General features: G+C 39.7%; 3 protein-coding genes across 3 annotated transcripts; 2 read left to right on the top strand and 1 right to left on the bottom strand.

The window, feature by feature from the left end:
- The first annotated feature begins 9 nt into the window (after window positions 1-9).
- On the top strand, window positions 10-22,308 carry LOC138015783 (peptidyl-prolyl cis-trans isomerase D-like). The gene is made up of 11 exons (XM_068862894.1): window positions 10-166; window positions 1,337-1,477; window positions 2,164-2,270; window positions 14,201-14,389; window positions 15,826-15,951; window positions 16,711-16,817; window positions 17,529-17,660; window positions 18,630-18,687; window positions 19,917-20,003; window positions 21,386-21,428; window positions 21,766-22,308. Exons 1-11 carry the CDS (start codon window positions 109-111, stop codon window positions 21,852-21,854), a joined length of 1,137 nt encoding a protein of 378 aa, XP_068718995.1. The 5' UTR covers window positions 10-108; the 3' UTR covers window positions 21,855-22,308.
- On the top strand, window positions 6,484-9,410 carry LOC138015785 (uncharacterized). The gene is made up of 2 exons (XM_068862898.1): window positions 6,484-7,042; window positions 7,331-9,410. Exons 1-2 carry the CDS (start codon window positions 6,626-6,628, stop codon window positions 9,260-9,262), a joined length of 2,349 nt encoding a protein of 782 aa, XP_068718999.1. The 5' UTR covers window positions 6,484-6,625; the 3' UTR covers window positions 9,263-9,410.
- A 2,794-nt stretch (window positions 22,309-25,102) lies between the features above and the next one.
- Window positions 25,103-27,551, bottom strand: LOC138015781 (mitochondrial ribonuclease P catalytic subunit-like). The gene has a single exon (XM_068862890.1). The coding sequence runs from the start codon at window positions 27,478-27,480 to the stop codon at window positions 25,855-25,857; it is 1,626 nt and encodes a 541-aa protein (XP_068718991.1). The 5' UTR covers window positions 27,481-27,551; the 3' UTR covers window positions 25,103-25,854.
- Window positions 27,552-27,553: the final 2 nt, after the last annotated feature.

Below are 27,553 nucleotides of genomic sequence, written 5' to 3'. Positions count from 1 at the left end.
AGGATTTGCCAATCAAATAGTCCAACTTGTACAAATTCACAAAGTGAGAGGGTTGTGGTTCGTGAGAAAGTGTAATTTTGCACTCTTTCTAAATATTTTCTCCAAAGAATGACCGACAGTAACAATCCACGGTGTTTTTTCGAAGTTTCAATCGGTGGTGAGAAAGGTAAGGTGTAAGCTTATTAAAACTCTTTCTCTTTTACCGAGAGCTGCTTTATTGCCGGTGATAACCCGTGATATGGGCTGCAAGTCGAAGATCTTTAGTTCAGATTATAGAATGACCGTTCCTTTCCGTACCTACAACTGTAGATGAGTGAAAGTGAACATATATGACAGCCATTCTTTGCCCCAAAAAACGTAAAATCTGGACCCATGCAGACATCACGTGATCTAATGACAGACGTGGGTCATGCATATTTCCTCTGCGAGTGATGACCTCTGACTCCAAACCAGAAAATCCCTGAATCATAGTCTTGTAGCCCTCTGTGCAATCTCAGATGTTTGTTGGGATATTCTTGGTTTTCACTCAAGTGATCAACAGCCATGTTTGTCAAAGAAAACAAAAGAAAATGCTTCCATAAAAATAATAGAGTTCAATTCCTGGAGGATTGGGCTGGTACACCAACTTGGCTGCTGTTGCGTGGTCATGTGAAAACCGAGAAATGGTTGCTGAAAAGTACATAGACATAGAAAAAACATAGAAAGAAACCCTCACAGCAACATCACACAGTCATCCAATAATGATCCACTAGAGGTAATTATTGGGTGCTGACCAATGTAACAGTGGCTTCCAGGGATGAGAATGCCATTTATTTAAAATGCATGTGTAACTGAATCCAATTAAATTCCAGCAAGACACTCTCTTAAAAGGTGCAGAGTTTATGCATCAACCCTTATTTGGACCATATATATAGTAATTATTTATGGAAAATGTTGACAAAGGCCACACTCCTCAAAATTTGATTTTTTGCAATTTGAAAGTCCTTTGACAATGCATCTCTTTATTGATAATAATGTAATTTTTTAATTATGAACTTAACTGCAAAGGACCTTGTAGGATGTAGAGAACATCAAAACTCTTTTCTGCAATCAGTATGTGGCTGTGATACATGTCCACCTAATGAACGGTGTTTTTACTTTTGTATATATGATGGTTTCGGTTTTCCTTCTAATCTTTTTCTTGGAGATATTGGCTCTTGGAAACTACTCTGTAAATCCAAGGTTTTTAGTAATGGTGATGTATGTTTGTATGTAACAAGAAAAAGGCAAAACTGGAAGTGAAGGAGCATGGTGAATTAGTGATAACACGATCACTCTTTCCATTTTTTTCAAACAGTGGGAAAAATATTGTTTGAGCTATTTGTTGACAAGTGCCCTAAGACTGCAGAGAATTTCAGATCACTTTGCGTTGGAGACAAAGGAACTGGCCCAGTAACTGGAAAACCACTTCATTTTAAAGGCTCAACATTTCACAGGAGTAAGTTATAACAAAATAATGTGTGCTGGAATAGGGAGGTGTATCCTTCAGCACACACATTACATATAAATGTATTCTAATCTTAGTTTTTGTTTAATGAACAAAGAATTTTTTCCAAATTATGAGGCATTGTCTTTATAAGTATTGTTATTACCAATGGCCAATGACTCAGTTAATGTTGGTTGAACTTCAGGCTTTTATGCGGGAGGTCACGGGTTCAAACCTCAGTTAGACCAATGCTCATGGTCTTAAATATAACTGACCAGTAAGTGCTGCCTTTGTAATTTCATCTGTAAATGGTTGGAAAATAGATTGGATAATGGACTATAAACCGTAGGCCCCATCTCACAACCTTTCCTGTTAACACCATGGGACGTTAAGAACCCATACACTGAAGAGTAGGAAGGAAATCCCAGTGATGTGATCTGGCGGTCTTTCATATTCATCCGTGGGTTGAGGAAGGGGTGTGTTAGATCATTATTAATATGGAGTGATAGCAGCTGCCAGAGGTACCTTAAGTTTACAGGATGATGTCAGATCTAACCCCAGAGAAAGAATAATTATTATAATCTGCCATGAGACTGTATGCAGTATGTAATTACCAGGATAAGATAGTGTAATTGCCATTTAATGGTGTGACATTATTGATGCTAATAATGCTTATAATTTATTGTTGTTATTTTTAGTTATAAAAGAATTCATGGTTCAGGGTGGTGACTTCACTAATCATAATGGCACAGGAGGAGAGTCAATTTATGGGGAAAAGTTTGAAGATGAAAACTTTGCATTAAAGGTATGCATTTCCCTAACAGTAGTCAAAGCTATACAATTGTAGCTAGCATGTTAACTACAGATTAAATTTTCAAGACCGATGGTGACGATCGTGCCCTCTTGTTGGACTCTCATGGCAAGAGTTCATCTCCTCAAGTTCCAATGTCAAGAACGTCAGACCCGAAACGACATAGCAAGCCAGGTATGTCAAACAGGTTTTACCAGTCTAAGTACATCTTACTGGGACCCATGGTGATGATCATGCCTTCCCATCAAACTCTTGTGGCTGCAACTGAAGCTCTTCTCTGTCCCAAAGCCATGTGTCTTAACCAAGGGTTTCCATCTGTGGCGACCGTGACTGTGGTGCGTGACTTGGATCCTCACGGTGGAGGGTGGCTGATCCAAAAGTACGGTATGTCCCTCGCAAACGATTCCCGCGTCATTGATGTCGTCATGCTGCATCCTCATAGTCGTCGTTGACCATCTCCAAGGCATTGGCTGATCATCTGGATGTGCTCATCAGAGTGCTCGCATCCCTGTCGGTTAATGATGAACTGGATGCCCTCATCCGACCCACAATGTCGATGGAGCCGGTGCGGCAGTCAACGTCCACCTGAACCAAGGCCCGAACCTGAGGAGACTGTTGTCAATGTGACGCAGGGCATGTTGCAATGTGAACTAATACTAATGATGTTTGGACCAAGACCCACAAATTGGCATGTCATCAAGAAGCCTGCAAACAGCATCAACAGATCTTGCACATCCTCTGGGAAGTGACAGCTAGCCCCAGGCCCATTTCTGATCTGGTAAGAACTGCTGCTCAATTTCAATTGGAAGATCGTAATGGGATCTGTGTGGCTGCTACAAATTTTGCGGGGTTCTTACCAGATGACATGTAACATTTCCATGTTCTGTTATTTACAACAATTTTTTAAAAGTTTAAAATTTGAGTTTGCGTTTGACTTTTGTGGTCTTTTTTACATGGTTTTGGCATTCACTCAGCACCTATTTGACACCAACGTGTCTTGGTGGGGATTTTTTTTTCAATTCCAAACCTGTGTCTGGTGTGGAGACCAGACGAACATCCCAATCCCCTTCAAATTTGACGGGTTGAGGTTAACGCACTAAGAAGACAATACTCAGTCTGGTATATTGTTGGGGAACTCAGGCGACATGTCACTGAGTAAAATGATGCAATGCATGAAAATGCAATTGTACTCATAGGACTTGATCCGAAGGAAACTTAGGGAGAGGTCCATTGACTTTGGTCACGCGTACATGTACTTCCACAATCTTGATATGTGATCCTCAAAGGCGATGATACTCAATGTGTCGAGGTTCTCACCAAACCCCATCACCTTTATAGGGAACCGTGCGGAGCAGTTCGTTGTTGGTGTGATCCGCCCATTGACTTTTGATCAGATCCGAATACACGTTCAATGGATGTTCTATGATGACAGGTTGATTCACTGCATAAAACAGGGTCATGGCATCATTCAACTATGTGAATCACTAATGCAACATATTGGATATCATGACAAACATGACACTGTCTCGCTTCGCGGTCAACCAACGGTACTCCTTGATCCAATAGACGGGTTGGGTGAATCGTTGCAGAATGAACTGGTCCTCATCCTTCCAAGCCAGTCAAGATAGGATTGCTGGCAAAATCGGCTTTTGTGTGGTAGGCTCAATCTGGTCTAATCGTTATCGTCAACCAATCAACATAGATGACAAAATTACTCCCCTGATACTCAATCCCTGCTTTCGTGGCTTCGAACATCGTGAGGGCATCCATGAGTTCGTCCATGGGAAACTTGTCCCATTGATCCGATCTTCCCACCAACCACAGAGCTAATGCTTGTGATGGCGCCACCACTTAAAGAGCTGGTGCTTGTCTTCATGACTCCACCACCTCCTCCATCCCCAAGGACCTTCCAAAGGGAGATCTGCTGTTTGTTTCACAATGTGCCTGCACACTGTCATGTATCCAAAGGATTTGCTGGCATGGATTTCCAAATGCGTACTGCCAGGAGGATGAGGTCTATCTGTTTTGGGTGGTGGGACAAGACCGAGCGTACGAGTGGATGGAAGCAGCTCAGCTCAGTTCCATCCCGTTGTGCCAAGGGTCGTGGCAGCATCATTATTTCCTTGTATGTGGGAAGGTCATCCATGTACGGTGCCAACACCAACAAATCTTCCATTCTTGGGTGATGGCATTCAATTCTGCCTCGGTTTCTGGCTTCTTCATGCATTTGGCATCTGCTTTTTGGTGGGCTTCCTTGTAACTTTTAGCAGACATCTCAGCCGTTTGACAGACCGGCTTGTGATCTTCTTTCTTATTGCTCTGCTTTATCATCATCTGTTGCTACTGAATGACTCCCACGACTGTCTCGTCCATTTTTATTTCTTTTCTCCTAGATGACATCATCTTCTCGTTCATTGCTCATCCCATCCCAGGTATGTGGTTCTCAAGGGCCATAAAATCCTGGTGACCTGCCATTGGTCCATCTCAGGTGGTGTGATGCACCATGAAATCACTACATCTGATGCCCTTAATCTGTAAAATCCTGTTCACATGGTCTTCGACTGAGATAAAATACATCAAGACCTTGTTACCTTCACATTCAAGTCTTTGTCAATGCCTCAAGGGTTTGTCATGAGTCATATTTATACGTCTGTGCGTATGGGTTTTTCCATTTACAAGACATCAACGTTTCTTTCATTCATTATTCAGTTACAACATTAAAACCTCCAAATAAATGTTCTAACATGTCAAAAGAAGGATCCTCAAACTCAAACTCCTCAAACTCGTCGTCTGAATCCCAGTCAAACTAAAAGTCTGGTGTCGTGTCAAGGTCCCATAGGTCAAGCAAATGAGGAACGCCAACCCCTCCTCCTTCTCAACAAAATGCTCATTGTCCTGGCCTTCTAAATACAACTTCTGACAATAGAGACAGGTCCATTGGTCACTGCTGCTTCACCATGTGAAGAGGCATCCTACCTGGATGGGTTGACTTCAACAAGCAAACTCCAACAAGAGGTCAGGTCGGATCTCACGTCCCAACACACCCGTAGGCAACCCCTGGGTGACCTTCTCCACCAGAGTTAACCTGACCTATTGGAGTTCACTCTCGGTGGTCTCTCCTTTGGGCCACCTATCCTCCTGGCTTATCAGACAAGGTCAATCTGCATCATCATCAGCGTCCACAAACTGGCCAGTAAACCAAATCTGAGGGGCCCACCGGCTCCCAGCCAAGATCATCTGATCTGCTCAGACCAAATAGGGATCAAACTCTTGTCAGAGGGTGGCATGCCTGATGACATCTCGTTGGGTTGGCAGTGGCTGCCAAGCATGGCAGGCTCCTTGTCCACGTAATGGAATGGGCCAGGCTCAGGCATTTCCTTCTCAGCATCAACAGCCAAGGTTGGCGTCCACCTGGTAACCTCTCAGTTGGACAAGGTAGTGGCAAGTCCACAAAGGGACGGACTGGATGTCTCTGGTGACGGCACTGGTGGTCCACCAGGTCTTGGGGAATTTCACATTGTCTGGAACACTTCAGGAAGGTTCATGGTAATTGGGTTTGCTTCCTCTCAGTCTTTCTTAAAGGAGAACTGAAGCCAAAAATCAAGTAGCTTTTTGTCACGTCATTTCAACAACTATGCATTGTTAAACAATTTGTCATACTTTTTTCCTTCTCAAACTAAATGTAGCACGCATAAAATCAAGCTTTTCAGGCGATAGTTGGCTCAAAATTCGGCCATGGTACGGAGGCGCAGAACTCCCGTGCCAGCGGTTCTTTTATAACTTTGTGACGTATGATATGGGGAAGAAGTGAAGTGCCGTGTAGTGCGAGGACCCAGTATGAGTTGACATTGTGCGTCTTTCTGAGCACGGGTTAGCTAGAGTTTTGGAAAATTGAAGGAGAATACGAGCAAGCTGTTTTTGTTACCCAGAGTGCTACCTTGTTAAGTTCTCTGAAATCGCCGTAGACATCTCTGCCTTCTCTAAAACTGCGGTAAGCGCAACGCGAGTCGCCAATCGCTCGTCAATGTAAACATTTCTTGTACTTTAGTTGTAGCAGTGGTTTTTCCACTTCGAAGACACTTTTTTGATGGACATCATGTGTAAACTTCGGCAAGCGATCATGGTCGTACAGTGCATCTACTCTTAAGGTGATGTTTTCTGTGATGGAATGGGTGTAAACTTATTCTTGTGGGTTATTCAATCGGATGTCACTTTTGACAAGATTCCGAAGAAAGATTAGTGTTGTAAGTAGCCATAATTGGCAATAAAATTGAAAATCTGCCATGGAATTTGGCTTATGACTTTATTTGTAGAAAACAATGTGGTCTTTTCCTACCAACCTCGTATAAATGCAGAATTCGAATCCTTTAGCCGTGCAATATCAATACTCTCTGGAAAGATACAGTTCAATATTTCAAGTGTTTGTTGATAAAATGGTTTACTGTGCGGCGTTCGATTGCAACAACGACTCAAGAAAGACAACTGGTATATCCTATCATTGCTTTCCAAAAGACCCATCTCTGAGAGAACAGTGGCTCGCGAAAATCTCGCGCGCTGACCTCATCGTTTCAAAGAGCACCAGGTTGTGTTCCGAACATTTCACACCTGACTGCTACGAGCGTGACCTCCAGGCAGAACTCCTTGGTTCGAAAAAGCGAGCATCTCTGAAAGCCGATGCTGTTCCATCGATATTCTCTCATCGACCCGCTCCGAAAAAGCCTCGCTTATCGTCCGAGAACCGTGCCCTTGAAAAAGCAAGACAAGAGGTGAGAGTTTGAAATGTAATAGAAAACGAGCTATCAAAAACCTAAACAAGCTTTCCTATTATCATACTAACTATCAAGACCATTTTACGTCCGAAGAGTTTATCCCTGTTGTACTCATACAGACATGCATACTCACATTGAAAATTGACTTTACAGACATAGCAATTCTCATGTATAAATATAATATACACACAGCATCGCTGTTAATAAGCTAAAATTAAGGTATTTTTATTCTAAACACTACAACTTTTAAATATATGTCTATAAATATATTGTTCTGGTTTGCAGTACATTGCATCTGTCACCAATTCAACTGCTCAAATTAATGAAGAAGCAAGTACTTCTCATCATCCCCCAGATTCTAGCAAAGTGAGTGAACAAGCAAGTACCTCTTCACTACACGATCAGTTCTTGAATTTTCACCCAGACACCATGCAAGTGGAATCACAATCAATTCAAGTCAATTTGCCATACAAGGGTGTTGATTTTGGATGCCAGGTTAATACACGTGGTGCCCAATTAATGATGAAATCAGCTGACACCCAGACCCCACTGGTTTGTAGTTCTCACACAGGCACTCAATTTGAGGAAAGTGACATTCCTGAAGAGAAAGGTACCATTGCTCAAGAAGCTGTTGGCACTCTCTCACCTGAAGTGTCTCCACAAAAGGATGGTACTTACCTCCCGTCAACATCTGGTGAAATGTCAGATGACTCCAACTTAGAATCAGACCATGAAGATGAAAAACCAAAAGTTTTAAACCCACAGGATGATACTAAGTTTATTGTCTTTAAGCAGGAATTGTTTAAGCTTTTCAAGCGATGCCCTGAGTGCGGTGCCCAAGTTATTCAGACAGACCAGTCTACACAAGGAACTCAATTATTTGTGACCCTCGTATGCATTAATAATCATACCTTTTCCTGGCAAAGCCAGCCCATGCTTGAACGAATGGCAGCTGGAAACTTACTGCTGTCATCCTCTATTTTGCTTAGTGGTTCTACTTACACTAGAGTAGCTTCTCTGGCAGACATCCTCAATTTGAAGTTTTTTAGTGAGAATACCTTTTATACTATTCAAAATAAATACCTATTTCCTGTAATTAATGAATTTTGGAAGAGGGAGCAAAATTCTATATTTTCTGGACTAGCAGGCCAAGATTTGTGGCTTTCAGGGGACGGGCGCTGTGACAGTCCTGGTCATAATGCAAAATATGGCACATATACGATGATTGATCAGCAAACTGACAAGATTGTTGACTTTCAGATTGTTCAAGTAACTGAAGTGAACAACAGCAATGCAATGGAAAGGGAGGGATTTAAACGCTGCATGGATAATATAAAAACAAAGGCGGGCAACATTAAGGTTATCGCCACTGATCGTCATGTTGGTATCAGAGCTGACCTAAAGAGAAATTACTCTGAGGTTGATCACCAATTTGATGTTTGGCACTTGTCCAAAAGTATAACTAAAAAACTTATGGAGAAAGCCAAAAAGAAGGACTGTAGTGACCTGTCTGCATGGATTAAGTCAATATCAAATCATCTTTGGTGGTGTGCAGAAACATGTGAGGGAGACAATGACTTGTTGCGGGAGAAGTGGTTATCCATAGTCCATCACACTGCTAACATCCACTCCTGGAATTCTGCAGACTTGTATCACCAATGTGCTCACCCACCTATCCCTCGAAATGTTGCTAGAACCAAGAGGTGGCTACGGCCTGGCTCCCCAGCTCATGAAGCACTCAAGGAGGTTGTTTTTGATAAAACCCTTGTGAAAGACATCCAGCAGTTGACCTTGTGCTGTCATACAGGAAGTTTGGAAGTGTACCACAGTGTCCAAACCAAGTATGTCCCTAAACGTCAGCACTTCTCCTATGAGGGTATGGTCGCACGTACCCAGCTGTCTGCCCTAGACCACAATGCCAACACAGGAAGACAACATGCCACTGCATCAAAAGGTGCCAACCAAGGAGAACTCCAGTACAAGGTGGTCTTTCCAAAACATACCAAGGAGTGGGTGGCAAAACCAATTTTAGAAAAGACAAACAGAGATCACCTCAGGCCAATGTTAAATGCTATTATTGCCAGAAAAAATCAGAAACCGCACGAAAGGAGTGCACCGCCTGCAGCCCCGCACATCCCCCGAAATATTGCTAGCAAACCTAGGCCTGCTAAAGACGAAGTCATCACAAAGCATACATCAAGATTTGGAAACACTTAAATTACTCACACATACAGGAGTGGTTGAAAAAGTCTACGTTCATTAGAAATCGTTTTTTGTCTGGTGTATTGTTGAAAAAGTCTAACAAGAAAAAATACCTTAACACCATTTCATATGGTAAAAGCAAAAGGGAGAAAATGAAAATATAACTGTACCACATAACTTGTATTTTAGCAAAGTTTTAAGATGTATCACGATCAATTAATTATTTCCTGTTGAAGACAATAATTTTGCAAATGACAGGTATGATTGCGAGCACAATAGTTCATGTGATGTATGAATTATTTTGTGAAACAATGATATATATATTAATAGAATAATTAATTAATAACGACAAAGGAATAAATAATTTTTAATGTTCAGAGCGAGTCATAATTCCAGATCTGCTTCTCTAAATCCTGTGTATGCATCGCTTTCTTCAGGGAATTCTTTCCTTATTGTTTTGACGACGCATGCTGGAATGATCCTTTGTCTCTTTTTGCCAAGCACACCATGAACCCACCAGGTAAACTGCCTGTATGCTGCTAAGCGCCATGTTCTAAAATAAAATAATCACAAAAAGCGCTGGGTTAAATTCTTTAACAATGAAAACATTTTAATTAATTATTCTCAGAGTTAACAAGGAGCTTACTTGTTTCCTATAGGGTCTGGAATTGGATTAAGGCGAGCATGGTGAATGGCAACAAGTGCGGTCTGCAATACATCAGTGTCAAGGCACACGATCCTAAATTTGCTGTGATTTGTAATACATGTGACACCTATCAGTAGAACAACAGTATAATATTGAATAAGCTCTCTAACATGTGGGCCTGCCTTATTGATCGATCGTCAAAGTCATAGCCTTTAAACACACAAGCACTCGCGAGCAAGAGTTCATAAATGGCTGCCTCACTCAATTAAAAAATAGGCCAATTGGCTATTCTTACGAGACCCGTACACCGACCAATATTTGCTATTTACACGGGAGTCTTCTTTGAACGATTATGAACGAAACAACCTCTTCGTTATTGAAAGCTAGCCGTTGTAAAATGGTTGCTGAGACTTAAATACTGTTTATCAATGCTATTTACAATTTAAAACTGGTACTTAGACTTAAAATACAAGAAACACAAGGCAGGTCATATGGCCAGTGACATCGAACGAAGGAGGTATTTCATGAAATTAAACAAGCATCGATGTCGTTGTTTGATAACTGAACTATATACAAAAGATCAATTAAAGACGAGGTAACACTTCCCGAGTGTTATTGACCCTGTAATAATCCGACTTCCGTATGAATAACAAATAGAATTCGGTGTACGGGTCCCGTACGAATAGGCAATTTCTAAAAAATGATAATAACTGTACTAGCCTTAAAGCATAAAAGTACCGAACACAAACCTGACTCGTCAAACTTTTGATTTAACTCCTCGAGCTCTTGGCAGCAATAGCATTCGTCGGCTGTCGGCATCGAAATGCACTCACCGCAAATGCACCATTTGGTGTTCCCGGTTCTCATGCTTGATGTGCACGCTTCTGGGGAATCCTCACCTTCATCATCATCGGATTGAATGGGTTCTTCCCCTGGGGGATACGTTGGCTCGAACTGAAAAGGCTCCACTCCGCTCATAATAAAATAAGTACCTCGATGATCGCCACGAAATTACAAGCTTGGTATGTTTATTTCCATCCCTGATCGTCCCCATATCATACGTCACAACTCTGTATTAGAAACTGCTGACCCGTAATTGACGCCCATGGTTTCAGCGGCCAAAACGGGCGAAAATGGCAACTTCAAACTCGTATTTCTCTTAAGTAAAAAGCAATTGGTACAAATAATGTAGCGAATCTTGTTTTTTACTACGTAGTCTTTCATATGACATTAACTTGATTTTTGGCTTCAGTTCCCCTTAAAGGCACAACTCTATCTTGTTTCCAGACCTCCTGTAGACTCATACCCTCCATCCCCCATTGGACCACATATTTTTTTTGGCAAGCCATGTAATGGCCACCACCATATCCACACCTCCAAATGCAAAACCAACATGGTCCAGACTCAAAGCCAGATCCGGCATCTCCCCAAACTACAAGAATTGTTTGCCCAGATGATGGCCAAAAAGTGAGCCCAGATGCTGGAAAAAATGAAGAAAAATAGAGGCAGAACACAAGTGCGTCATTTGCCTGTTCTACCCAGTGACAGAGCTGCCCAGCCTCAAGTTGTTGCCCAGACTGACCATCGTACACCACAGGCACCAGGTTAAGACCGGGGAGATGTTAAGTCTGAGCCTACCCATCCATATGTTTTGCTGTCAACAGCCAGCACACGCCATCTTCCTATTTCAATTCTTGCTCTTGCTGTACGGCAATGATAAGCATGGCTTCTGGAATTGTCCCTAATGTTGCCATCCACTGACCAGAAACTTGCAGAAAAAAGGGCCCAACTCCTCTCCAGACTCAACGCCATCCAGAACCTCGACAAGGGCATGACCAGGGAGACACTGAGCCTCACCATACCATCCTGGATGTTTTGCTGTGTCCAACAAGTCCACCCTGTCTAGGTACCAGGTTCCTGTTTGTAAATAATTATGTGACGAGGTTCTGTACTTAACCTGCGATCAGACGTACTTTCTTTCAGACAGGCGTGAAAAGGTATGCCTGATACAATTTCTGCCCACCTGTCAAGACTGATGTTTTCTTGTGTCATGCTTTAAATGTGAGCCAATCAGATTTCACCAGAAATTACCTGCACATTGCAATTCAGGGAAAACGACGGAAACAAAATAGAGCTCTAGCTAGAATGTCTGTGAAGTCAGACTTTATCCATACAATCAAAGCTATTTCTCCAAACCCCGCTTGTCAGTTGGTGTGGTTTCTCTTTTCAAATCATCAAGGAACAAAGAATTATGTCACTGAACCCTTGTTCAGCGCTTTCGTAAACAATGTCAATTTTCTCTGTCAAGCTCGGCTGATTCCCCGATTGAGGCACCATTAAGCTCTATTCAGCTCTTCTTGGATTCACGACTTGTTGCTTCCGAATAATTATATTCCAAAGGACTTACTACAAGTACAAACGTTTTCGATTTGGTGCAAGAGGAACAATGCATTTTTTTCTATAATGTTCGGGATCTACTATAAAATTAATGTAAACAGTATTGCTAAATCCCATAGGAAGTACAACTATAATGTCTTCTTCTAGACAAACCATTCTTCGGCTGTATTCTCTCTGCTCTTCCTTTAAAGATTCTGAAGGAAAGCTGAAGCAACAGCAGCTGTAAACAGAGCCTAAGCATCACTCCTGTTAAAATTCTTCTCGGCGGCCATAATAACCAAATTTACCAGAAGTATGATTTGCAATTCTGTAAGCAATCAGAGCGATGCTCCAAAAGCTCTATTGTTTTTTAGCCAATCAGAGTAAAGTCCAAATTCTGGACTACAGGCAGACTATTTGTCAAGAAATTGTATCAAGAGTACCTTTTCTGACGATGTCTAAAGAAAAGTACTCCTGATCGCAGGTTATTCTGCACTAGGCCACCTCCTACGCTTCCACTTGTTCTTGTTTTTTCCTTGTTTCTCATTAACTCAAAGTGCCTATAACCCCAAAAAAATTTTTTTGCCTAATTAAATCTTGTTATTGAGTAGGGAGAACTGCCACAAATATTTTTGAATTCGGTTGAAACCCGAATTTTTTATGAATTTTTAAAGTTGGCTTTGTCAAGAACACGACCGAGCATACGGGAGAATGGGACTAGTGACGTCATTCCAGGCCATTGCAAGCGTCGCTTCAGTGGCTCTCCAGTTGTTTCGATTGGTCTTTCGTCAAAAGAACTTTTAGTTGAGTCAACAAAATTTCGAATATTCAAACGTACTCATAATGTCCAGCGATGCTAGCTATGTCTCTAGCTCGGACTTGGAGGCCGCAGAAACGAAAGTCGAGTACGACTTAGAGGTCGAGGGTTCATCAAACTCAAGCGAACACGAAACCTCAGATGATGAACCAGGAGATGCCTATGCGAATGAGCCGATGGCAGACGAAGAATGGCTGGCTCAATATGAAGAAGAAAGAAAAACGGAGGAAGAACTTGAAAAGAAGCTTGAGCTACAGCCGAGTACTTCGTGGGCTCCCAATGAGCACGCTTAGATTTTACGAAATCTACCCACTTCTTTCATCGTTTTCGTTTCTCGGGTTCATCCGCCCCTTTAAAACGTATAGGATGGAGCGATATACCTTTTGTCTTACTTGGTTGGTTATTACAACCGAAAATAACGCATTTATCTGGCGTTGTCCTGCTTCTTGACTTTCAAAAGCCTTCAAGAGCGAAACGAACGTAGTTCTTGCCAAGGAAGCGATCAATGGCCTGGAATGACGTTACGAATAACGTTATACCCAGACTCTTTTCAATGACTCTGTGGCTCGGTCGTGTTTTTAAAATGCACTATTTTTCAGATCTTTAAAAGATTTAATTAGACGAAAAAAATTTTTTGGGGTTATAGGCACTTTAAAAGTCATGATTTTTTCCAATTCATTTCCACTGTCTGCCGTCTTTTGCTTGTGAACAACCCATTCTCCACCAATTGCAACCCAGTGCATCTCAATATGATAAGGACCCTCATAGACCTTGGTCCCAACTGGCACCTTTTTTAATTCCCTCCCCACCATTCAGAACTCTCCAAATTTTGAATCCACTAATCACAAGCCTGCACTGAAACGAGGCTAACAGCTTCATATGAGCCGACAGTACTACTCTAGATGTTATTTTTGCATCTAATTTGCAGTCTTTGGTGATAATACTGCTAAGATATTTAAAGCTCTCTACTTCTTTGATCATTTCCTGATCAATGCAGAACACAGCCTGTTGACCAATGCTCAAAGTTTTTGTTTTACCAGACAGTGTGAAACTGTAAGCCCATTTTGATCTCTATATTTATTTGCAACCAACAGTTTGTCATTATTATTTGCAGCATGACAAACCAGGATTGCTGTCCATGGCCAACTCTGGTCCAAACACAAATGGATCACAGTTCTTCATTACTTGTGTTCCAACTCCACACTTGGATGGAAAACATGTGGTCTTTGGTAAAGTAATCAACGGAATGAGCGTTGTCAGAGAACTTGAAAATACACCTGTTGATGACTCAAAGCCACTGAAGGTTTGTCTGTTGTTGTTTCTTTGTTGAAGAGGAAAAAAAGATGTTCGCGAGGAACAAAAATGATAACATTATTATTGCCTTTAGGCGTTGAACATTGGAATTCCTGGCTTGTTCGGTATAAGCTTGCATGGTCTTTCTTCTTTGCTTCAGGATTTGTAAGAGGTGTAGATCCTAAAAGAAGATTTACACCTTTGATTATCCTCTCATGCTGTTTCATCAACATCGTACCCTTTTTTCCAAAATGGCCACCATTAAGATATGTTCTTCTGTTTTTATCCAAATTAGACCTTGATGCCTCAATCTGGGTGAAATATTCTTTTTAATTTTAAGCTTAAGAATGAGGCATCAAGGGCTAATATAAAAAAACACAAAAGAATATTAAATGGTGGCCATTTTGGAAAAAAGGTGTATATCTTTGTTTACCCTCAGATTTTAATAGCCTGTGTACAGACCGCCCCTCCCCTCAAAAAAAAAATCGGAGAGGGACGGTCTGTGATTTACCGTTAGTAATCGTGTTCCGGAATAATTTTGCATACATTATTAATTTTAGTAATCTACGCTGACCAAAATTTGCGTGGCTCATATTTCCTTTGGAGCTAAATTCTCAAAATGGTGGTCAATGGTAGATTTCAAACGTGCATCGAAGAGCGTCTCCGATAGTTTTAAGATACCTTGGCTTTATAGCATAGAAGCACTCTTTAAAGGAGAGGATGTATTTGCAAGTCTTCCAACCAGGTACGGCACTGATCTTCAAAACAGCACAGATCGTTGCCAATGAGCTGTTATTTTCCTCGGTGTGTACATTCTCAAATCTTCCATGGCATCACGCTTTGTAGATTGTACTTGAGAATGGCTAGGCTGGTTGGGATTACATTGACTGGTAAGGAATAGCGGGAGACGTTTTCGAGTGGACAATCTTTTGAATAGTGCTATATTCACCTCGTGAAGAGCGCTTTCGTTTCTTTTGCGCTGACAATTCCTACAAATGTACGTCGAATCGATTTCCACTTTACACTCCATAGATAACAATTCCGCTCGTACTTTAAAAGAAAAACCTCTTTGACAATCAAAAAGATTTTTATTCGTATTTTGCACCGTGCTCGAAGTACACACGAACGAACTCATCGTAAAATCTCTCACGGTGGTTCTCACGGTGTTGTTGTGGAGAAATAAAAATAAAAGCCAATTAAAACTCGTTGTTTCAATGATGTAATGATCGATGGGTAATAACCAATCAAATCATTTTCCACACATTCCAGGAAAAATCACGTGGTATGGAACACGATTATCAACGGTAAATCACAGACCGTTCCTCTCCGATTTTTTGTTGAGGGAAGGGGCGGTCTGTACACGGGCTAAGATTTTAAGGACTGAATCTCAATTCGGATGCAAGATTTTATTGTTTTTCCTTTTAATATTTTTACTTCATGTTACAGCCTTGTGTCATTGACCAATGTGGTGAGTTGCAGCCAGGTGAAGATGATATTTTTTGTGGAATTGACGATGGAACAGGAGACATGCTCCCTGAATGGCCTTCAGAATCTGGGCTGGATTTCGACAATGTAAAGAAAACCTTTAAATTAGTTTGCAGTATTTAATTTGGTGGTACTGTAAAGAGTGTTGAGATGCATGAAAAAAGGGAGATGTTTCTGTGGTGTTGTTTTCCTGGACAAGAAAGTTAAAGAGGGGTATAATGGTGACATACTACTGGGGATAAGCCTCCAATACAGTAGTATAGTATCTTGTCCAGAGGGAGTAGTTTCTTCAAACTTGGGATAAGCTCTGGCTGTGTGAGCACCAGTGGACAATGTGTAACTAACATTTCTTTACTTTATTAGAAAGACTATTTGCTAGTACTCTGATCAATTTGCAATGAAAATGTAATGGCTATTAAAATCTGGAATACAATCATTATAATATTTAAAACCCTTTTACTGAAGCAACCAACCATTTTGGTTATGTAGTTGTCCAAAAGAGAAATGTCTTGTACTTCTCCTACTGTACAAGACAAGACAATCTAAGACCGACCATAGTCAAAGGCTCCTTTTTCTTTCCCATAACTTACGGCAGGAGTGGGTGCTATTCTTATCCCTTTCACATGCACTACTTTTTCCCAGTGATACTGGTACTCATTTTATCCATGACAAATAGATGAAAAGCTGAGTAAACTTTGGAGCGCATGAGCTCGGATTCGAACCCAGAGTGCTGAGATGCAGTCTGCTAGTGATATCCTCTACTGTAACACTACTCACACTCCACTACACTATGCTCACGTCTACTTACAATGGTAATAAATTAAAATTAATCATTCTTTCCTCAAGGCTGAAAAAGTACTAATTGAAACAGAGAAGCTAAAGAGTATTGGAAATGAACAGTTCAAGGCACAAAAGTATGAGCTTGCCAAAAAGAAATACACCAAAACCTTACGGTAAGATCAATAACATAAAGAAATGGTATATATATTTTTTTATTGGTGACTCTGGATACTCGGAAAAATCCAAGTGCTACTTTGCCGGAATCAAACCCAAGACAGACGTAATTATTATCATCTCTTCATTTCATCTACTATACCAGGTTTAACAATTTCCATCTACGTCATTTCAATAAGGTCAATAAAAAATTTAATGTGCCAGTTTAGTTTAGAAGTTAACATTTTACCATTGGACAAAAGTTGGATTCTTTTGTTTCATTTTATCACTGTTAAACTCATCACAAACGGATGAGCTTGGGAAATGGTGCCTTAAAAGTCAGTGCGGTGCAAGCTGCAATGTGCGGAGAAGAGGTTTCCATGGCAACCCTGGAAGCAACCACCAGTACTTATTATCAGACCACTTACTTACCAAAGGGCCAGCATACTGAGGGAGGGAGTGGGGTGTATAAGAATCCGCAAGGATTCGCTTGAAAACGGTAGCAATAAAATGATCTGCAAAGATCAGCTGAATGAATGGCACATTAAAAGCGAGAAGTCACAAAGCACCTTTGAAAACCTCGAAGGCCACACCGCAGGTCACATGAGCAAAATTGATGGTTAAAGCCACTGGACCTGTTTGTTTGGCTTTAACTTTTCCTACATGTTATTTAGCCACATGTAAAAGTTAATTTCTAAATGCATGTATGACATTGTATTTCCTCCTTGTAGATACCTTCAACACATAGAGTCAGATGATGATACTGAATCTAGTGATGGTGAGGATGAAAAATCAAAGGATGAGAAACCAGCTGGAAGTGAAGAAAAAATAAAAGCATTATCAATTAGTTGTTACTTAAACAGGTTATGTATTTTTCATGCTGTTAGTATAAGAGGATATCCTCTGAACAGGCTTCAAGACTGTGAGAAGTGTGCTGTCAAGCAGAGACTGTGGGAGGACCCTTCCCCAGGTTGACTGTTTTTATCTCAGTCTCGGAGCCTGTTCACAGGCTAATAAGAGGTTGACCATCCATTTTGTATAAACAGATCTTATTTTGTTGTGGTTCAATTTTTCAATAATCTGAAACATAAAGGAAAAATCGAAATTGAACTGGTTTTAAAAATTATTTTGAAACAGGAAAAAAATTGAACTACAACATATTAACCCATTGACTGCCCGGGGTTCCCCATTGATGAGTAAAATCGTCTGGTGTTTGACAGAGTAAAATACTAAGTATGGCCGGTTCAGGCCGGATTGGGACTCAAAGGGTGAATGCACAAAACGAATACTGAAAGTGTACAGCCATTTTAACTTGATGCAAATACAGTAACTGCAATAGCAGCAGTGGTCTTTAAAGATCAAATGCAAAGGGTTTTGGTAGTTCCCTCCCTCAACCTAGTTGAGTTTGCCCCTGTGTGACATAATGCTTACCTAGAGGAAAAGGTCTCAAGATTAACATTGCCTGAATTCCATTAACCCATTGACTCCCAGGGGTTCCCCGTTGACAAGTAAAATCGTCTGGCGTTAGACAGACTAAAATACTAGTTAAGTCTGGCCGGTTTGGACGTCAAAGGGTTAACCCATTCACCCCTTGAATGCCCTAGGATGCCCCCCAGTGGTGAGTAACATCATCTGGTGTAAGACAGATTATAAAATCTATTGTGTCACTCTCAGGGGTCAATGGGTTATGTTACATCAAAATATGGTCCAAAAATTGGGCTATTCACAAACACATGAGTGCAAGTAGAATGAACAAAAAAATGTTTTAGCTATTTATAGGAAAAATGTTTCATACTGAAGTGATGATTAATGACTAGAGCTCTACTTTGTAGGGCTGCATGCAAAGGAAAATTAGGAGACCATTCAGGAACAGTAGCAGATTGCAAAGAGGTAAAAGTTACTGATTCACACATTTGAATTGCTCCCTTTTTGTATTGTCATAAGGCACCATGACAAGGCTCTCTATGTGGCCGAGACACAGATTTCTGCCAGTGATACTGAGCAAGATGAATTTGAAATTATTAAGACAAATTTAGTTGTGATTGATCATTGATACACGACCAAGGGAATAAAAGGATTACTCCAAATATCAACCTGCGTGTACATTCTGCTTAGGGTTAACTCTGAAGTGAAACGGTTACCATAGTTATGGTAAAGATGGAGCCATCCCAGTCAGTGAAGATCCTACTCCACTTGGTTTTTACCATCTATTACAAGTTGAAATACAGTGTATGCCAGATTAAGATGATTGTTGTCTTTGTGATACATAAGAGGGAAAGGAAAAAATCTATCAACCTTTTATTGCCCCTTTTTGGACTTCCTCTCTGTGTGGCATTTTTGCAACAACAAGTCAAGAAAAGAGCCAGCCATCTGCTTTTGTGTTTAAGGTATTAAGCTCTGTGCTTACCTTTTTTTTTTTTTCATGGACGTGTGATGTCCAAGTGTCTCACTAAGAGGAAAAAATCATGACAATTGCTTCCTGTATTTCAAGTGATGAATCATTGCATTTATGCATTTATGGCAGTGAAAGGGCTTATGGGGTTAACCCTTTCACTGCCGAGGGCTTCCCCATTGACGAGTAAGATCGTCTGGCATTAGACAGAGTATTTTATTGCAGTGAAAGGGTTAATTAATAAGCGAGTCAGTAATAAGCAACCAAGTATTTGTGACACATTTGTATGTGACAAGTGTGGGGCAAACATCAGCACCTCTGTACAAATAACTAACTGTTTGTTTAAATGTCATGGAATATTTGTACTCATTTCGTGCATTTTCTTTGTAATAACTATTACAGATGGATAATAAATGTTATTATAAATTGTTATGGTTATTTCTCACAAAGTCTGAGTATCTTTTTGATGAGGATGAGGGCTTCTCAGAAAAAACTTAGTCCTCTTAGCTGGAGAACTTGTATATACTTGTACCATAGTAACCATATGTAGTGTACATGTAGATCTTTTTGATTACAAGTTTAGATGCTTTACCACTGAGTTGCAGGAGTCCAACTTTGAGATACCATCCTGGACAATTGAGAAATGTCCAGGTGTTTTTTTTATTCTGCTAACATGGTGATTCCAGAATAACAAGGTGTAATGATTGTTTGAATCATTTTTTTCCAGGTTCTGGACTTGGATGCAAACAATGTGAAAGCTCTTTTTAGAAGAGGACAGGCTAATACCAATATGAAGGACTTTCAACAAGCAATGGTATGCCGACAACTTGTCTCCCTTACACTGTGTTCAGAGTCAACATGCAATGCTCTTCCCCCAAAACACAATGACACTAAAATGGCTGCTGTTAAAGGGGCTAGGTCACATGATTATTTTAGGGTGTTTAGGGAAAATATAGTTTATCACAAGTTTAAAACTTGAAAATGGTAATGTGAAATTCCTTTACTAATAAAATTATCATCACATCACAAACAAGATGATTCTGAGCACAAACAACCTTTATCCAGGCGATTTGCCATAAACTTGAAAAACATTTGCAATTGGTTTTAAATTAATCTTGTCCATCCATGCTTCTCTTTCCTTTTCCTGTATTTCTTTTATGCTGTTCAACAGTTTTAAGTGTTTATTGCAATGTTTCATTCTACCTTGTTGGGCATTTTGGGTTTTTTATGAAATTACATCATTTTGCGTGACATAGCCCCTTTAACCATTGTAACACTGTAACACGGTTGTAAAGCACTTTGACAAAGTTATGACACAGTTATAATAAATTACTGTTATTTGTCATCGGTAGAAGAGAGTTTAAAAAAATGTCAGTTTTTAATAACTCTGTAGCATCTCTATGGAGATAACTTGAACAGACAGAAAGAATTCCGGATGGTCTGATACTGTTGAAAAAGTTAGCCTGGGAGCAAGCTCTCGGTTGGGGTCTCGCACAAGATTTTTGGGCGCAAGCGGTATTCGCTTCAAGACCCCGACGGAGAGCTTGCTTGCAGGCTAGAGAAAAAGGCATCTTTAAAAGTTTCAGTGGAATAACAATCGGGCTTGTACATGTTCGTGACTAAAAGGCACAATACTTGACAGGAAAAGTGTTCTAGTTCCCTGCCAGCAGAGGTCTTTTTTCTTTTTGCGTTCACTGGGCTGACCAGTACAGGAAAAAGAGACCTGTCATGGGTCGAAACTCACTTTGATCCAACCCCTGTCTGCAACGTTGGATGGCACTCTTCAAACCGCATACTCCATGATATGTTTGCTGACTGTGACTTCAGCCCGCTGTGTCCTGTGCATTCTTTTACAGTAATTTGGCTGCTGTTAAGCGAGCCCACACAACATAAAGGTATCACGTGAGGGTTTGGTCTCTAAAAGTAACTGCCGTGCATGCTCAACACAGTGAGTTTCGACCCATGGCAGAGTTCCCTTTTCCCGTACTTGTCAGCTCAGGGAACGTAAAAGAAAAGAAACCTCTGCTAGCATTGAAGTGTTCTATTCAATTGTAGATATAGATAGACTGATAACTCATTAACTCTGCAAGGAGAGATATGGTAGTTGTAGGTTAAAGGTCACAAGATCCTAAAATGCTTATAATTGTTACATTTTCTGAAAGTTGTACATTGTCTTTATTATTGATTTATCCACAGAGTGATCTTCAAGCAGCTTCAAAGTTGGCACCAAATGACAAAAGTAAGCTTAATGTTCTGCCAGCAACAATAAAACAGAAACATGAGTACTAAACTTACACTCTACAGGCATGTTTTGGTTTCACAAGAAGTTGAGCAGGGAACAAAATCTTAATAACATCTGGCATGCCGGTTAGAGCTACAGACCCGAATGTTTAAGGGTCCAAATGCACAGGCACCCATCATTTTCTCAATACTGTGAACTTTCTTGGCTTAGAATGTCTAAAAATTAATACACATCGTAGTTGACAAGGAAGTTGATGGTCACTTTTTGTGATTTAGGATTGTTCTGTGAAGTACTTGTATGTATCTCACTTGTGTTCTTTACTTTCTTTTTGCAGGTATAAGAAATGAGATTGCAAGATTAAAAAAGTTAATGGAAGAAAAACGCAGCAAGGACAAACAAGTTTATTCAAAGCTGTTTTCATGACAAAACCTTTCTATTATTGCATTATTCTTGGGGCCAATAAGTTGAGTGGGAGCAGTAATCATTAAAAACTTTCGACAATTTATACATTGGTGATAAAATTTCATACCTGTTATTTCAACAAGACCAAGACTTATCCGTAACTGGCTTTTTTAACAACACTTCACACAGTCAAGTATAGTATATCAAAGCACTTGAATGTTTTACCTACTTTTAATCAATAATAATTGTTGGATCACATTTAATTTACTAATTTGTTTTCACAAGATTTCATGGATGCATTTGTGTGACCTTTCAGCCATTAATTAAACTGATCCACAATGCAGATCATTTTTATATAAAGATAAAAATAAAATAATGCACTTTACAAAACGTTAATAAATAGAAATGTTGTTCACAGTTCATCATTGTTCAATTTCCCGATAATTTTGTGAAATACAACCCCCCTAGGAAGGAACTGTTCTGTTGTGTAATGTTTTTAGCAGTTTGTCTCACAAAGCTACAATGAGTGACAAAAGTGTTGAGACACTTGGCAGTAAAATTCGATTTTCTGCATCTTGGATACATTCCCCCCCCCCCTTTCCCCCAAGACAATGTCTATTTCTTCAACTGCACAGACCACAGCGCCTACACAACATTGAATTGGGGGGGCGGGGGTATCAGAGAATTAACACTAGATGCAAATAGAATAGAACAAATGCTTAAATATCGAAAAGCGTCTTTTCCTAAGAGTGTCTCAACTACTTTTGTCGCTCATTTTCTGGAGGCTATTTAAGCAAATTGTGGTGATTTCCTTTATATATCCAAGCTCTAGCAAGTTTATTTTTACAAAAGCGACTAAATGCGTGGTTAACAGTGATTCCTGACTAAAGAAAAACTGACAAGTGTTTTTTTTCTCACCGAAATTCCGATACAAAGACGAAACCTGGTGTATCCCGTTAATAAATGGATCCATATTTAGCCCTCAAGGTGGTGTTTATTGCCACTTTTTCACTTTTAAAATGTCCAAAGAGTGTCTACCTTACTTTCATTCAATGCAATTCTCACTATGCCATCATGGCTACAAGTGTTTCTCTATTCAGTTGTCATAATTATTTTGACCTCAATACAATACTTTGCCATTACAAATGACCTCATAATGACATCACAGCAATATGTACATATCATTTTGATAACGGCATTGTATTGAGCAAATCAAATTTTATATCAACCAATGGCTTTAGTGCTTTTTACACTTTTACTGGGCAAATTTCCAACGGTTTCCCATTGGTAAACCATTCATATCGAAAAGTTAATTAATTTATGCTATCTTTTAACGCTTTACTATTGATAAAACAGTGAGAAGTCATGACATGAAGTTCAAAAGCGTGATGAAACAAGTGATCTTATGTAATTTTGTACGCTGAACAGAATGCTGTTAACGGAATGCTTCTAACACGCAAGTGTGATGTAAAAATGATGTCATTACACACGGTCATCTGTCGCTAAACCAATAAAAATGTGCCTTCTCAGCCCAAAAGTTACTTTTATGACACAGTGTCTCATTTTAATTCCTATTGTACAAAGTTTTTGCTTCCTTTTTCAGTTCAACTTGTAATAACAATTATTTTATGCAGATAAATGTAGTTTCACGAGTAACCACGGGTAACCAAATGATGGTAAAAAGGATACTATTGATATTGATTTAGTCAGTTTATGGTTACCTGTGGTTGACCATGGTTATTTCAACAATTACTTTATTATTTTCATTCCTTTTTTGGAGAGAAATACATGTAAGGTGGAGATGACCAACACCCTAAATTGGCGATGTCACGCAAGATTTCACTTCCAAAAAAAGGTGATAATTTCCTTAAATTTTTGTACTGATGAGTAAGCTTCCCATAATTTTCCCATGAGAAGAACCCAAATCCCGGAATAAAGCGATGGCAGGAATTTCAATTAAGTACTACACCGGTTATTGTAAAAGAAACAAGTTTACTGTTTCAGACAATGAGCATCAAAAGTGTTGAGACACTCGGCAGTAAAATCTGATTTTCTTCGTCTTGGATACATTTCTAATAACGGAGGTTTTGGACAAACAATTGAGAGTAAAAATATTGATAATAATTTTGAGTGACGTTTCGATGATTCGTTCATTTTTAAATTCATAAAAACTAAAAGTCAGATTATTGTGAGTTCTTTAAAATACTAAGAATGTGTGAAAATCTCGTTGCATGTAATTAAAACACTGCAATGTGGAACGTAGCGGGTAACAATTAGGTACAAAATAGTTTTGCTTTGATTGAGTCAGATTGAGTGTTCAGTTGAGGTTTCTTTTCTTGGATAAAAAGCATTTCGTAAACAAAGCATTCAAATTTCCCACGGCATTTCTTAAGAATGGTAAATTGTTCCTGAAGATCTTTGTTCTTCTGATTGTGGGTGTCTCGCAGGTGTTTTCCAATAGCAGAGTGCTTGTGTTCCTCAATGCGTTGGAAAAGGTGTTGGCAAGTATAGCCAACATGTTATCTGACTTTTAGTTTTTAGTTTTTAGTTTTTACGAATTTGAAAATGATGAACGAATCATCGAAACGTCATTCAAAATAATTATCACTAATTTTTACTCCCAATTGGATACATCCCCCCCCCCCCCCTTCCCCCAAAACATTGAATTGGGGGGCCGGGGGTATCAGAGAATTAACGCTAGATGCAAATAAAATAGGACAATGCTTAAGTGGTACTATGATCAAATTTTACCCCTTGATTTTTTGAGTGTATCACATAGAATTCCATGAAAGAACAAAAACGCCGTTTGCAGATATCTTCATTAGTTCCGGAGATATTTAAGTTTGAAAAATGGGTAAAATATGCAAATGAGATGACTGATGACATCATGCACTCAACCTAATATTATATTGAGTATATAAATAGAGCTACCTTGGCCAATTTACAGCGCAGACCATTGAAACTTGGTAGTCTAATAGTTCTGCAGGAAATACACCGATGGCTTTAAAAAATTATGTTCCCATGGCTACTCACTCTTTTCCAGTCCCCACCCACTTGATTTCAATATGTTAGTGATTTTCAGCTTGAAAAATGTTAAACAAGGCCACAAAGTCGTGCTAACATATTTATATGCTTGCTGGATCATGCACATGTATAGTGCTGTTGGCAAATATCAAAATAGAACGCCAAAGGTGGCCAGAAAAGCTCATAATATGGGGGAAGTCTGAAACCCAGTATGATGCCATGGTAACTGAACTGTTAAGCTCATATTGTGGAGAACATTATTTTATTAGAATCTTACTGCAGAAAATCAAACATTTCTGATACAAATTGGCTGAGATTTGGTTGAGTGTATGACGATCACTTGGCTAATTTGCATATTTTAAAAACTCGCATATCTCTGGAACAAAAAGAGATATTTGAAAAAAGTAAACAGCATTTTTCTTCACACGCAGACTACTTGTTTATGTTTCAAAATGGCTTAGATAGGAAAGATGCGATTTTCGTCGTAGTACCACTTTATATGTAAGTATCGAAAAGCGTCTTTTCCTAAGAGTGTCTCTACTACTTTTGTCGCTCATTGTAGTTTGAGATGACTTGCAAGAAACATTGCACACATGTTACAATTATTATTGATCAGTGGTTCCTGAATAAAATTAATATTGCTACCTTCACATCAGGCAAACTACAGACATTAGTGCCACACTGCCCAACAAAACAGAACGTTTGTTGAAATTGCCACAAGAAGGTCTCTGGAACTTGTCTTGTAACATTTTTTGGCCGTTTCAAAGTGTGTATGTTGGATGATAATTCATGTACATGTAACATGTCTTACAAAATGCCCTAAAAGCAAGGAAAGTTTGCGGAGTGTAAGCTTGCAGTGGTGTAGCAGTGAAATAAACAAAGTAACAACCAAAGTTAATTTAGCTACAAGACATGCATGTTTTTAGGGTGAAGGTGTGAGTTTCATTGTCCTCAAAGTTGAAAAGTTCTGAAAAGAGTATTATAGTCACTATCATGATCAGCATTCCTGAAATTTCATTGCTGTTCTTGTTGCACACCTCCATGTCCCATCTCTGACAGGAAAGTGCCAAGAATTCCCAGCACGCTGTACCACAGGATCGAAATTTGGCCTTGCAAACTTTAGTTTTCCATTGTCACTTGTCGTAAAAGAAACACAGTTAAGCCTTGTCCACCTCAAAAATACCCACCACAGGCTAACTGGCAATAACAGCCTATGATCTCTGAGCCTGTCATTGGTTACGATTTGAACATGTTGCATTCCACTGAAAGCTGCAGCATATAGAAGGTACAGATCATCATTGTTGAACTTGTTTGGATAAATGGAGCAAACTTTTTCTAGGTTTGCAATAAAGTCCTGTGCTTTTTTCCACACAAGTGCCTTTTGACGAATAATGAGCAGGACTTTTTTCTTTTGAGAAACAAAATACTTCGTAGTCTCTTCAAGTCTGTCTGTTGAGAACACCATGTTTTGTCTGTTGGCCATTGAACCATGAAGACCAACATTCAAGCCATCAATGATGACATCAAATGGCCCTTTTGCTTTAACAAAGTGCTTGAACTCCTCAAGCTCATTGCATGCTCTCTTATCCAGCCTTTTGCCACGTAGCAGAGACACATTTTCTTCAACACTGCAAGACAATTTGATGATCTCGCTTTCCAAACAAGATAAATCACTTGGAGAAATTCCAAAAGTCAGTTGATTGCCACAGTTTGAACACAATCCAATCGCAGAAACCTTGCAACTTTTCCATGTCCAATGGTAATACGGGTCATGGCTCAACCAGGTGTGTATCACTTGAAGTAACTGACGAGGAACTTTAACTCCACAGTGTTGAAGATAATGAAAGACTTTGAGTGACATTCCACCATACAAATTGTAAGCATTTAACCTTTTGTTTTCCATCTCATTAATATCATCGGCTGTATTTTGATGATCATTCACAATGTCACACTCTAGGTTGGATTCTTCCATTTCTTGATATTTTCCAGGCACGTGCACGTGTTGTAATATATTGTTTGGATTTAGCAGTGAGGCAATCATTTCCTTATCAACAGCCAAGGATCTGTCACCTTTGCTTGCATAACAGCGGCCTTGCAGTTTACATTTCTCATCAAAAAGGTGCAAGGCTGTTTTAATTTGGCCATTTTGAGCTAAACTTTTAATAAGATAGTCATAATGTCGCGTGTGATGGATCATGTTTTCATTTGTCATGCTATGCAACATTTGAATGGCCTCATCAAACTGTTGCCTATTGCAATAGGACTTTATCATTGTTGTTTTGGCTCCCTCTCCAATGTAACTGACATTTTTCTTCATATCTGCATACAATCTGTCAACTGCTTTGTGCTCACCGTGTAACATAAACATGTGCAGTAATGAGGATGTCCCCTCCACTGTCCAGGAAACTAGTGCTTCTTTTCTACTCTCTTCAAACAGTTTAAGAGCATCCGAGATGTTTCCTGCCTCTATGTGGGTTTTCATCTTTCTCTCAAAATTCGTTTCTTGGTCAGCCAGTTTGAGTACCTTAGATGAGATACTCCTCTCCACTGAATGGAATGCTTTAAATAGCATGCAAGTGTCATGAACTCTCGAAATCGGCGAAGTAGTTATCATTTTCATCATGTTTATGAAGCTAACACGCTGAAATAAGTTCAGAGTTTCCAGCAGTTCTCAGTCCCTCCACTATGAACTACGG

The sequence above is a fragment of the Montipora capricornis genome, chromosome 9, assembly GCF_036669925.1.
Source record: "Montipora capricornis isolate CH-2021 chromosome 9, ASM3666992v2, whole genome shotgun sequence".
NCBI lineage: Eukaryota > Metazoa > Cnidaria > Anthozoa > Scleractinia > Acroporidae > Montipora > Montipora capricornis.
The sequence above is the reverse complement of the archived record's forward strand: the minus strand, read 5'-3'. Positions and strand labels throughout refer to the sequence as shown.